Here is a 13,035-nt window from a genome sequence, read left to right as displayed (position 1 = left end):
TCTCTCTCTCTCTCTCTCTCTCTCTGTGTGTGTGTGTGTGTGTGTCTGCTGTCTGTCTGTCTGTCTGTCTGTCTGTCTCTCTCTCTCTGTCTCTCTCTGTCTCTCTCTCTCTCTCTCTCTCTGTGTGTGTGTGATACGCATGTGTGGAAGTCTAAGAAAGATTTTTTTTGTGGAGTCTGTTCTCCCCCTCCTCTTTTGAGTTCTGGGAACCAGCTAAGCAAGCTTGGGCTGTGAGCACCTAAACCCAATGAGCCAACTCATTGGCCAAAACTGTTTCTTTGAAAAGATATATACATTTAGAAACTGCTGGTATCTTCATTCTCCCATATGCACAGGAAAAACCTTAATACTCTATTTGGAAAAGAAGAATACCATACTAGATATTGCCTTTCAACAGATACACAGAGAAAGAGTCAGGTCTTAGAAGTAGAGAACTTGAAAAGCCCAGTTTCTTGACTATCTTCCAGCTCACAGCTCTGCATTCCACTTTAGAGTGACACTTCTAGTTTTTCTTATTATTTTTTAGTTTTGTTTAAGCTAGTTCAATGTGACTTGAAGGCAAGCACATTTGTAATTCAAAAATCTCTGTTGACTGATTAATATCCATTGCCCTGTGATAGTAATACATAATTCATTTTCCTTGTGGTGTGAAGTTTTAGTTCAATAGCTTGAGGTCCATCCTGGAACTTTTCCACTGGAGGAAGAAAAGTTCTTACTACCTGGCAACCCCAAGAGACAATATTTTGGTTGTTTGCCATTGGGAGTTGATGGTCTGTTCCAGGCTCTTCCATTTTCAGCTCTTCAGGCCTCAGCAGGCTCATGAGATCTTTCCAGAACCTATCCTTTTCATCCTGAAATTGGAGCCAGTTTCTCTTTGCAATCCGGATGTTGCAATAAGTAGACATTAGTCCTAGACATAGGTCTAAAGAACACTTTAAACTTTGCTTTAGTCCGTCTGAGTGAGCTGTTCTTCTAAAACTGCCAGAGCCTTGGCAGTCAAGGGTACAGTGACAACCTTGAGGGACTCACCATTCACTTGCTCACATGGTTGTTAGGTTTAGTAGAACATATTATTCTTCCTCAACAAGTTCTTCCTTCCAGTCCAAGGATTATTAGAACATAAGTCGAACTAACAAGGCTGTGTAGGATGTCCTAACTTACTAGGGGATGCATTATCAAGCTAGCAGTTGATGAACAGCACATTTACTTGATTGTTCAACAATGCCAAGCACTTTTATATTTGTCCTCTTGGATTTTGAGATCACAGTCACAATTATTTCTTCAACACTGCCTACCAATAATGTACAGAAACATCACTATATCTCTTAATGCATACTGCCAAGCTATCACTCACAAGCATGGCCAGCAATGTGCAACAATTTTCATGATATCCAGGGCACAGTTAATTTTCATATTTCTTATCTCACAAAGGCAAGATTTATTGAAAAACCAGGGGTAGTGGAGCAACTCTTGCCCTGGCTGAATTTCAGAAAGCCGCAGGGACACAGCTTAACTTTGCAGCCAAGATACTTATTCTTAATTTTTGCTGCAGTGTTTCTTTAGTGAACATGGCTGAGCCTCCCACTCCTCAGTAAATGTTTCTCTTGGTGGACGTCGTAGCTTATCTATAATACACAACTTCCTTCTGAGGGCTAACACAATTGCTTACACTTATAAATTAGGAATACAATTTAGCCTCGCTCCAACTGTTGGTATTCCTCCTTTCCAGTAAGGCTCTGACTCTTGATGACAATATTTTATTGTTCAACTACTTTAGCACATCTTTTGTAAGGCTATCAAGCAGTTAAACTGGGGCAGAGAGAAGATACACAATTATTCTAAGTACTTTTTCAAGCCACACATTTCTTCTTGTACCCTACTAAGCCTGCATATTTTTCTCCGGTTTGGTGTATTATATGTTTGGTTTTAATAAAATGTTTTTCTTCTAGGAAACGTCCAAGTTAACAAAATACTCTTTGTAGCTTCTGGCAGCCTTCAGCCTCAACATGTAGGTTTTGTATAACTCCGCGTTAGAATTTTCTCTTGACTGCCATCCGAGCTATAGCTGCTAATACCTGCTGGGTTCGTGTTAAAAACTCTGTAATCAGCAGCATTACAGTGTGTGGGTTTTGACAGTGAAAATCTCAAAGGCTAAAATAATCATCTTACTCCTTCAGTAAGATTTCTCGTTTGTGCTTGGCCTAGTTTTAGAGGCAGAAATGGGGCCGGCTTCAAGGTGGCTCTCTTCATCACTGATCATCAAATAAAACTCAGTAAGCGATGTGTGGATGAGCAAACACTTACCACAGAGGTGTTTAGGCTGGACATGACAGGGCTGTGGACAGCCATGCACTTGTTGGAAGGCTGCTTGCAAGCTGACATCAGCAACAGGACTTCTTTGGGATCTGTTGCCACTTTGACATCTGACAGTCCTTTGGCCCAAGCAGAGGAACCCACCAGCCACAAGAATGAAAAGACTACGGTGACGATAAAGTCCTGCACAGAGAGACACACGAGAAGAAGGCAGGTGTGAGTCCCAGAAAAAAAAATCTGTTAGCTTAGGCAACTACTATTTGATTTTTGGAAAATTCTAAGATCTCATAGCATTAGAACCTAGATCTTCTGTCAGAAAGTAATAAAGTTTTGTGATGCTGTGCTTATAGTTATATGACATAAAGGATTGTATTTTTATTTAGTTTCTCTTATTTGAGACAGGATCTCTCTTTGTAGTCCAGGCTGTCTTAAAGTTTCCTTATACAGAGAAGGCTGGCTTTGAACTCACAGAAATCCTCCTACCTCTGCCCCCCTAGTGCTGAGATCAAAGGCATACGCCACCACACCCAGCTCCATTGTTGTTTATTGAACACCTGCTCTGTCTCAGGAATGACTCAAGGACTTTAACCTCTTGTTCCCTACAGGATCCCTATTTGCATATGGTAAAATAAGTCAAAGAATAGTTTAAATAAGTCTGAAACTCTACATGTGATGATGGTACTTTAATTACTGACCCAAGTTTCTTTATCCTGTGGTGTAATGGTTTCAAACAATTGGAGACATTTGTCCATTGTCAAAGACTCCTGGGTGGCAAAATTTATTCATGTACCTATTTGTTAATTTAACAAATAAAGGTACTATCTACTTCATGCCTGGAACTGAATTAAATAGAGGGCAGTACTAGCTATTATAGGTTTTTGTTTACTATAGGCTCAGAATTATGTTTATAATAATGATGGCATGCTCTATTTTTTTTTTTTGTAGCCCTGGCTGTCCTGTACTACAGACAATTTTAATCCTGTCCCAGAGTTTCTACCCGGGTTTGATCATTCAGTTCCTGGATAAAAGACACATATAACCTTCATATTTACAGTAAGTCTCAATCACCTTTAAGTCTACCCTCTATGCTAGTAGAATCTACTTTTGTATCAATAGTGCCGGATTATTATTTACTATTTACTATGTTTTGATTATTATTTACTATTTACTATGTTTTATCTGGGCTGCTCTTAAATTCAATTGGCCAGGGGTAGGGGCCATGTTTTAACAGCTCAACTAATCCATGGCAGATCTTCCTTTCTCTTTCACCTTCTTCTCTCCTCGTGGTTCTCCTCCAAACCCTAACCCAGGGAACCCTAAACCCCGCCAGGTCTTATCTGCCCAGCTATTGGCTTTCAACATTTTTATTCATCAATCAAAACCAACTTGGGGACAAGGTCACACAATGCCACTGAGGTCCACATATAGATTTTCTTGTCTCTGGGACAACTAGGTCTTATAGGCCCAATATTAGCATTAGAGCACAAGCAGCATCAGGCCTACCCACTACATTTCCCCCTTTTTGTCCAATTAAAAAGGGTCTGTCTCCTATACTAATAAACAATACATAGTAGGAACTATTTTGAAACAATTATGACAATTATTAAGTATGGATTATATTTAAAAGTCCAGTATTTTGTAACTTACATGTGGTGCTTTATCATCTATCCTATCTTAATGAGTTTATAATTTTGTACCTAAATTATCTTTAATTTTAGCTTGTATTACCATCCTAAAACCATCTTTTTAAATCTAGAATATCTTCTCAAATCCTAAATAACTTAAGTTTAATTGCGAGACTATAACTATCTAGTCTTCAATCCAGTCAGAGATTTGAGAAAGAATGACTATTAGAGTATACAGTAAGTGCAGGAGCACACCTTCCAAAATTTCCACAATTGGCAGACAGCTGACTGCCTGGACACTTCCCAGCATCTCTTATAAAGTTGGAACATCTATCTTCAGCCTTCTGGGCCAGAACACATGACATACCTTAAGTGAAACAGGAATTATGGTGGACTAGATTACCCTGTATTGTCAGAGCTTAGCAGTCAACTATCTTTCATTCATTTGTCCTTTTTGGACAGCATTTTGTCTGCAGATGAAATTAGGGAATTTTTTGACTAGTAAGTAGCTTGCTATAATTGAAGCAACTCCACATAGAGGTATTGGTACTCAACAATATCTTTGAAGTAGAATGGGGGTACTGTCAGGAGCAGATGTATCTCATAGTCAAAAGGTCTTTTAATAATGAAATAACTTTAAATGCCACATTCTGTGGATCTCTGATGCCTTTGAAGACCATCTATTTATTCATAGCACATCTAAACAAGTAAAAAATGCATGTCTCCAGCTACCTATTATCTGTATTACACAGGATGTATATTTTTTGTGGCAATCCAAACTAGTATCTAATATGACTATGATTTGATTGACTATCAACTTGTATTATTTAATTATCCTAAACAGTTTGTAATAGCAGATAAAAAGAGAACTGGGACTAAGCCTTGTTGCATAGCCACAGTGCCTATCTAAGAGTTGTTGTTGTTGTTGTTTTTAATCTAAAAACATTGTTGTTTTATCTAAAAAAAAAAAAAAAAAACTGTTGTTTTATCTAAAAAAGTACTCTGGGCAGCATACCCCATACATTTTTTTCTTTTTTTCCTTGGGACAAGGTACATTTTACCTATAAGGCCTGCACTCAGGTATACCCATGTGACTTTCCAACAAGGCTCATGACCTGTACTGGGGAAGCTGTCACTCTTTAGTAATGTTGTTTTGATCTGATGTCTGTTAGGTGTGACCTTCTGGAGAATGTTCTGAAAGTTTCACAACTAAGACTGGTTAAATCTTTGGAGCAACTCTTCTTTTGATCCAGTGACTCTCATGAGTTATTCAATGTTAGCTCAACAATATTTAGGATCGAAATGTGATCCAGTCACTGGAGTTTTCAGGCATGGAGGTACCCTCTATTTCTGTTTACTATACTCATACTTTCTCTTATTTCCTTCTCATATCTAATCATTTCATTTTGAGTTGTATGTATCCTGTAAGCTGTCTTAAGTTCTTTCTGGGAGAATGCAGATGTTTAAAGCACAAGCAAGCAAGTGCAGCATCTATAGATGTTTCAGTATCAGCAAGGACAATTCACACCTAGTGTTATGGTCTGTTTATGCTCAGCCCAGAGAGTGGCACTATTAGAAGGTGTAGCCCTGTTGGAGTAGGTGTGGACTTGTTGGAGTAGGTATGTCACTGTGGGTGTAGGTTTTCAAACCCTCATCCTAGCTTCCTGGAAGCCAATATTCTGCTAGCAGCCTTCAGATGAAGATGTAGAACTCTCAGGTTCTCATGCACCATGCTTGCCTGGATGCTGTCATGTTCCTACCTTGATTGAGCCTTTGAACCTATAAGCCAGCCCCAATTCAATGTTGTTCTTTGTAAGACTTGGTTTGGTCATTATGTCTGTTCATAGCAGTAAAACCCTAACTAAGACACCTAGTGATTAAATATGAACCAACTGTATCAAAGCTCAACATTTGGTTTATAGGCAATCTGGTGGTACCTTAGTTCATTCTTCATTTCTCAGGCAACATGAGTTTATTCCTATGTATTTGTAGATAACTAAGTCTAAAACAAGGGTCATCAAAGTAAATTAAAGGAGTTGGCAGGGCCTTCAGGCCTTGTTGTAGGCTCTAGAGAGAATTCACAACTTTACTTTTTCTTGTTAGTCAAGGCTGCCCATCTTCACTGTTCATGATCTTTTGCTGTGCTCAAAGAGCAATGGTCAGTCTTCTTCCTAAAACTGCATCACATTGACAATGACTCCTCTGCTTTCTTACTTTTTGAGGGCTCATGGTTACATTATGCTTACTCAAATAATTGAGGGTTCCACCATTTTAAAGATCTCTCCACAATCTTAGTTCTCTCTGCAGTGTTAATCTCTTGCCATGCCATGTGATACAGTCAAAAGTTCCAAGTATAAGGATGGGGACATCTTTGTAGGGCCATTATTCCACCTACATAGTTGGAAATATTTTGAATCTAGGGATTAGTTGGAGAAAACTTAGCATTTTAATGATGTTACATTTTCCAAGGTGTGAATAAGAGGTGTCTGATTTCATTCATATATTCAAATAGCATGGTTTCAGTAATGTCAAATGTCTTAAGGAAACCCTTATAGGAGATAAGAAAATACAGGGCAGTGCCCTTCATAGTAACATATTGTTAGGGCCCATAGTTGTTGTATAGCTCCAAGTATAGGACAGTGTTCTTCATTATTTATACTGATCACAGTTAGAGACAGACTTCTTTAAATGTCAGTAGGGTTTAGGAAAAACAATAGTATTCTGTCCATGTAGCAGAACGACAGTTGTAAGTTCCTTCTTAGGATCTATGGTTTGTCTAGCCATAGGTTCTTAATTTGGTAATGGTATAGATTACATATCGTGGATCAGGCTTTAAATCAAACAAGAAACTGGTCACTCCAATGACATAAATGCCACTATTGTGCCAGTGGGCATGTCTACCCAGACTCCTTATTGTTGTAATTTGCAGGGTTCACAATGGTGTAAGATTGATAGATAGCTACTTTTATCCTTCATGATTGTGCATAGCACCCATGGAATCTAGACAGTAGGTGTAAAGCTTCCGAGTCAGTACCCATTTGGTTTTTCTTGTTCTATCATTCAATGTGTATGAAATTCTCAAAGAATTGATGAGTATATAAGTTCAGGGTTCCATTTGGAACTTTTATTTGGATAATGGAGAAAACTATGTCAAACTAAAATTTCCTGAGCACTTATTATGCACTAAGTATTATTCCAGATTCATTTGGATTAAGTCAATCCTGATAATAGCACTTTGATACACATGCTAATTCTGTTCTCATTTTGTAATTGAGAAACTGATGTGCCAGAATGTTAAATAAATTGCTTAAAGCCAGAATTAATTGATAGAAGAGCTGGGATTTTAAGCCTGGACATCTGTCTCCAGGGGTTGTGTGCTTGAATGCTTGACTGCAGTATGCTGCTTCTAATGTCTGCTTTAAGAAGAGTTTACTGGTTAATGAAAATGCACTACAGTTTTTCAAATTCCAGAGAGATGAATCAGGGAGTAAAGGTGCCTGATGCCAAGTCTGATGACCTGAGTAAGATCCCCAGAAACCATGTGGAGGAAGGAGAGAACTGACTACAATAATCTGGTTCTCATGGGTGCACTGTAGTGTGTGCGCGTGCATACACACACACACACACACACACACACACACACACACACACATGAGTGCACACACATATGCACACACACAAACATGAAAATGCACACATACTAAATAAATAAAAGTGAATGGATGTAAAAAGGTTACATTGAAATGCTTTTCAAAAGCTAAATTTGAGATTCTGCTTAAGTTAGTGAAGCACTTTTCTGCAGAGGAATTAATGTCCTTGCACTGGACTAAATATAGAGCATTGGGGATCTGATATGACATTTTATCTTCTAGAAGTACACTGTACAAAGGGGAGCTGCATAATCTATCTCCTGCATAAGTTAGAAAAGCTCAGCTCTGGAACTGGCCAGATCGAGATTTGAATCCCCAATCTTATACTTTCATTTTTTAAGGCAACTTGCTAGATTTCTTAAGACCACAATTTACCTTTGTAGGTTGAAATAAGGATTTTCGTGGCATAGTTGGAGGATTGAATAAGTTATTGTAAACAATGTTTATCACTATGCCAAGAAATGAAAACTAATGTCCCATAAAAACAACAATGACAACTCTGACAATACAAACAATATGTGGCTATGAGCAGAAACTGTCTTGGTGGCTGTGAGCAGGAGCTGTCATGGTGGCTGTGATCAGGAACTGTCATGGTGGCTATGAGCAGGAGTTGTCATGGTGGCTATGAGCAGAAACTGTCATGGTGGCTATGAGCAGGAGCTGTCATGGATATACATCTTCTTTGGGTGATTTTATCTCTATGCAAGTGAGAAAATATAGACTAAGAACAAGGTACTACCACAACAATTCCCCAAACTCAGAAAGTAGTGCTGTGACTTATGATGGGAAAAACAATGTTCAACAATTTAAAATAATTGCTATACATGATTTATGAATGTGTATGTATTACCAGCATGACAGGCAGAGTGTTCTTAGTGCTGAGTATGCACTTCCTGCTTAAAACCTGTCAATGACAACCCCACTGAGCACAGATTTTAAAGGTCACACAAAGGGTCCTGAAGGACCCTGAGTGGGCCACTTTTCTACCATTCTTTACCTAACCTTTCACCTCTCTATGTAACACACAGGCTTTCTAGATGTTACTCTAGCCCACCCAGAACATATGCAATGCATAAATTTCACCTAGGACAGTCCCCCTTGAGTAGAACCACAAATGGGGCTTGCTGTCTTTCACCTTCAAAAAAAAATATCTGTTTAAATTTCAATGGGCCAGGTGCTGCCTTGCTAAACATGTTGGATAGCATTTCCCCAAACAATCCCCCAGTACCTTCGCAGTTTTAATTTTCTCATTTTTTTTTCAATTTCCCCTTTATGATCTGGTGTAGGATTTTTATGATTTTCTTGGTTTAGTTGTTTACTTCAACTAAAATTTGCTCATCTTATGGTCAGAATTCTCTATGATGCACATGGCATTGACCAGTGATTGTTCTCTAAAGAATTAATGGATGTAAAAGGACAAGTTAGGACAGGAAGGTTGAGACATGAATCTATTAGAGCGTACATGGGCAGGCCCCTCTTGCTGGAGGGTCTTTCTCCTCAGCAATCCCTGTCCAGGGTCCTGTCCTTATCCCTCCCAGCCTCATGGTTTACTTGTTATCCTAACCCTAATGATGCCTTGACTTTTCTTTGCTAAGCACTTTTCAAAAATTGAAAACACATTAAATGCCCTACTACCATTTTCCCACATAAGTTTTTAATACTAGGGTATGAACTGGCCTCCCTTGTTCCCTCTTAGGTCTTGGACAACAAAACAAAACAAAGCAAAAAAAACCTAAGATTTACTGAGTGAAAGTGTGAATGAATGAACACATAGTATGGGCCCAATCTTATAGAAATTTTTGTGCATATGTTTAGTGATAATTTAGCATGTAATAGTGTTTAGAGATAAATTGTACTTCATTTTAAATAGAACTGTGTACTTAAGAACATACTCTATTAGAAAAAGTGACACATGGCGGTGAGTTCAAGACTCTTTACTGGTAGTAGCCGTGCTTTTCCCACACAGAGTTCTCATGGGCACTGGTACCTTCAAGAGTAGTTTGGATTCAATTTAGATTAAATAAGAAGTAACTTTACAACCTAGAATAGCTCCTTCAAAGTGTACCTAGGCTAAAGGGAGACTTTCTATAACAGGAAGTGACTATAAGACAGGTGTGTTAGTTAGGGTTTTACTTTTGCGAGCAGACACCATGACCAAGGCAACTCTATAAGAACAACATTTAACTGGGGCTAGCTTACAGGTTCAGAAGTTCAGTCCATTATCATCAAGGCATGAACATGGCAGCATCCATGCAGGCATAGTGTAGGAGGAGCTGAGAGTTCTACATCTTCATCTGAAGGCTGCTAGGAGAAGACTTGCTTCCAGGGATTTGGGATGAGGGTTTTAAAGTCTACACCCCCAGTGGCACATTTACTCCAACAAGACCATACCTCCAAATGGTACCACTCCCTAGTAGGCATATTCAAACCACCACAATATGGTACTTGTTCCAGATAAAGAATGCATTAGCATGAAAGGTTTTTGTCTTTTTCTGGCTTTGGGCATAAACTAAGTTGGAAGCTACCTTGCAGAAAAGGGAACATAGGTCAAATATTTGACACAATTTTCCTCTTCCTCTGCTTCCAGTTGAAGCTTCCCTGTGGCCAAACCCAACCTGAATCCAGGAAGTGGCAAGTTCCCATAAATGATGCAGCCAGATCACCTCACAGACACAGAAGGGGATCTGTACTGGTGCTTCCTCACATCTCCCGAGTGCTTCCCCTGTACTAGTACTCAATCAGGCCCTTATTGACACCATGAGCCTTATCACCTTCTACTGAGTTGGTCCATTTACTGATGAAGAAACTGAAGTAGAGATGTTTAAATATGGAACAATTAATACCTCACTTGACTGCAGTAGCTTTAGGAAAATGTGGTTTTTGGTGTTTGGATAGTTATTTAAATCAGTCATCTCTAAATTTTAAACAATTTAGTATCATCCAAATGATTTAGTTTTCATCTACAATCTTCCTATATTATTTAATTATTTCACTCAAAGAAAATTATGTGTGTTTATACTAAATAAGATTAACCTAGAAAGAACTACACACACCCGGTAAACAATGAGCCAATACAGCTTCTCATAAATAGAAGTTGGACAACATTAGTAGAGTAAAAATAATATATTTTGGATATTTTCTAGAAATAGCTGCCAGAGGCTTTGGATCCAAGGACCTTTGCTAAACCAAATTTAAAAGTGTTAAGATGGTTATTAATGACATCAATTAGCATCAGAGAGCTTGCAGTTAACTGAATGTGGAATGGCTTCTCTGTATTGAAAGCCTGTTGGTGGCTGTGCCTGAAGCCATTTTCTGATCAGAAGAATTATGTGGCTTTCTTCTGAGGGTGTAGACAAGCATACAGTTATTTACAAATACTATTATTAGTTTATCAAACAGAGATTGTACAACAGAAGATGAATTTACAACATTTATTGTTTCATCATTCTGATACAAAGTTAGTTCTGCTTGTGATGTTTAATCCTCATTGAAGAGAGAAAATGACATTTGGAATGTAGTTCAACACTTTGAATCTCTTCTGCTTGGGATCTGAGTAGACTCCAAGAAGTATTCAGAAGAGACATTACTAACCACAAAGAAAGCAAATTCAGCATGGTCAAATAATTGATGTGTTTATGATTTGTTAAATAGTTAAGTAGACCTGAGATATTGGACACATTCTGCACCTAAAGAACCCTGATACATTGTATGTGTGTCTGTAGCACATTTGAACTATCTGTTCAGTGAACCAAAACCAAGTTTTCTTAAGAGGACACAGGCTGGCTTAATTTGGACTAGGGAGTCAGATTCCATTTGCTTTTAGGTGTTGCTTTGTTTTACTCAAAAGTTGCTGTTATCAAAGCAATTTATCTAGATTTAATATAATAAAATTGCTGGTTTTGGATAACTTGTGAACATATACCAAGAGGAGTATTCAGTAAGAGAACATTATCTGAGATACATTTGAGCCCATTTCTCTCTTCACTGCATATTGATAAGCACAACCAATAGCTCCATTTCTACCTACTAGCAAATACTGCCAATGTTTCAGGTGCATGGGCTTTGTTATTTGCATTGCCCGGTGATGGCTTTGAAGTGAAAGAGGACAGAACCTTCACTTTGAGTTTTCAAAGAAGGAAGAGCAAAGCAAGGCTAGGTCTTCTGTCAAACCAAGTTTCTTCCATCATTTCATCTGAAATACTGATTCTAATTCATCACCAGATCTTTCCAGAAAGGTGAAAGTCTTATTCTACATTCTAGAGAATCTAGAACTTGATGCAGGGGCTTAAATCCTATGCTCAAGTGCTCACAACAACTGCCATCTGAATTATGGTTGTGTTAGTGAATGACCTTGATTAGGTCTTGTGTTTTCTAAGGCCTAAATTACCTACCACAGTAGGACCATAGATATAATAGTAATGAAACATTGAACTACATAGAAAGGCACTCTCTTTCTCCGTTTTCCTTCACCCAAGTAGTAAAAAAAAAGTCTGAGTTTGGGAATTTGACTCTAACACGTAATTAGCAACTTCCAATAGCCAGAGAGACCTGATCCCAGAATTAGTCATTAGGCAAGTCATGGAACAAGGCCAGAAGACTGTTCACTTTTCATTGACTCATTTCAACATTCATCTTTTAATATGACCTATAATTCCTAATTTCTATATCCAGTAGTTATACCAGATTTTATCAAAGTAAATTTTATTTAAGTTTAAGAAATTGGTTTAAACAACAGTCATCAATAATTTGTGGTCTAAGCATTAGGAGTAGAAAGTGAAAAGACGTGAAGTCTTGAGAGGACTGTGTAATGTGCTAGCACAGGATCCCAACCCAGTTACCTGCCAGAAATCTAGTCGAAGCCACAAAAAATGAGCTATATGTGGAACTTGAGACATATAGTAGACAAGTTCAAAGAAGCAAAAGCAATGGGAAAGGACTCTGCACACTACCAAAAGAGAAATGTAAACACCAACCCTGCCACAACAGTTTTATGTACAATGCTGTCCTGCACACAAGATATGCTAGAGCAATGGTGGCACAAAGCTTGTGGGAGTAATTAACCAATATCTGATTTGACTTGAGGCCCACTCCAAGAGATGAAACTCATATCTGATACTACTTTGATGACCAAGAACTTGAGACTACATAGCTGAGCAACCTAGGGTAAGAACCAAATACTACTGTTCTAAAACTAACCAACTAGTCAACCAACCAACCAACCAACCAACAAAACAACAAAATCAAAAACAGAAAAAAACATAGCAATAAAATGATTCCTCCTGACATTTTTCTGTACTTTATGTGTATAGATATATAGTGTCTTGCTCTGCCATCATTAGAGACAATTGTTACTGCAGGAGATGGGAACATGTATAGAGACACAGAGCCAGAGAGAGAGAGAGAGAGAGAGAGAGAGAGAGAGAGAGAGAGAGAGAGAGAGAGAGAGA

General features: G+C 38.3%; 1 protein-coding gene across 3 annotated transcripts in view; it reads right to left on the bottom strand.

The window, feature by feature from the left end:
• Synpr (synaptoporin) overlaps positions 1-13,035 on the bottom strand; it is a 312,429-nt gene that overhangs the window by 4,805 nt on the left and 294,589 nt on the right. For all 3 annotated transcript variants that reach the window (XM_031345205.1, XM_031345216.1, XM_031345227.1), the window contains one exon: positions 2,305-2,496. In XM_031345205.1, coding sequence (XP_031201065.1) covers positions 2,305-2,496 — 192 coding nt within the window. The remainder of the gene's footprint in view (positions 1-2,304; positions 2,497-13,035) is intronic.

Source organism: Mastomys coucha, unplaced genomic scaffold (genome assembly GCF_008632895.1).
Source record: "Mastomys coucha isolate ucsf_1 unplaced genomic scaffold, UCSF_Mcou_1 pScaffold10, whole genome shotgun sequence".
Lineage (NCBI taxonomy): Eukaryota > Metazoa > Chordata > Mammalia > Rodentia > Muridae > Mastomys > Mastomys coucha.
The sequence above is the reverse complement of the archived record's forward strand: the minus strand, read 5'-3'. Positions and strand labels throughout refer to the sequence as shown.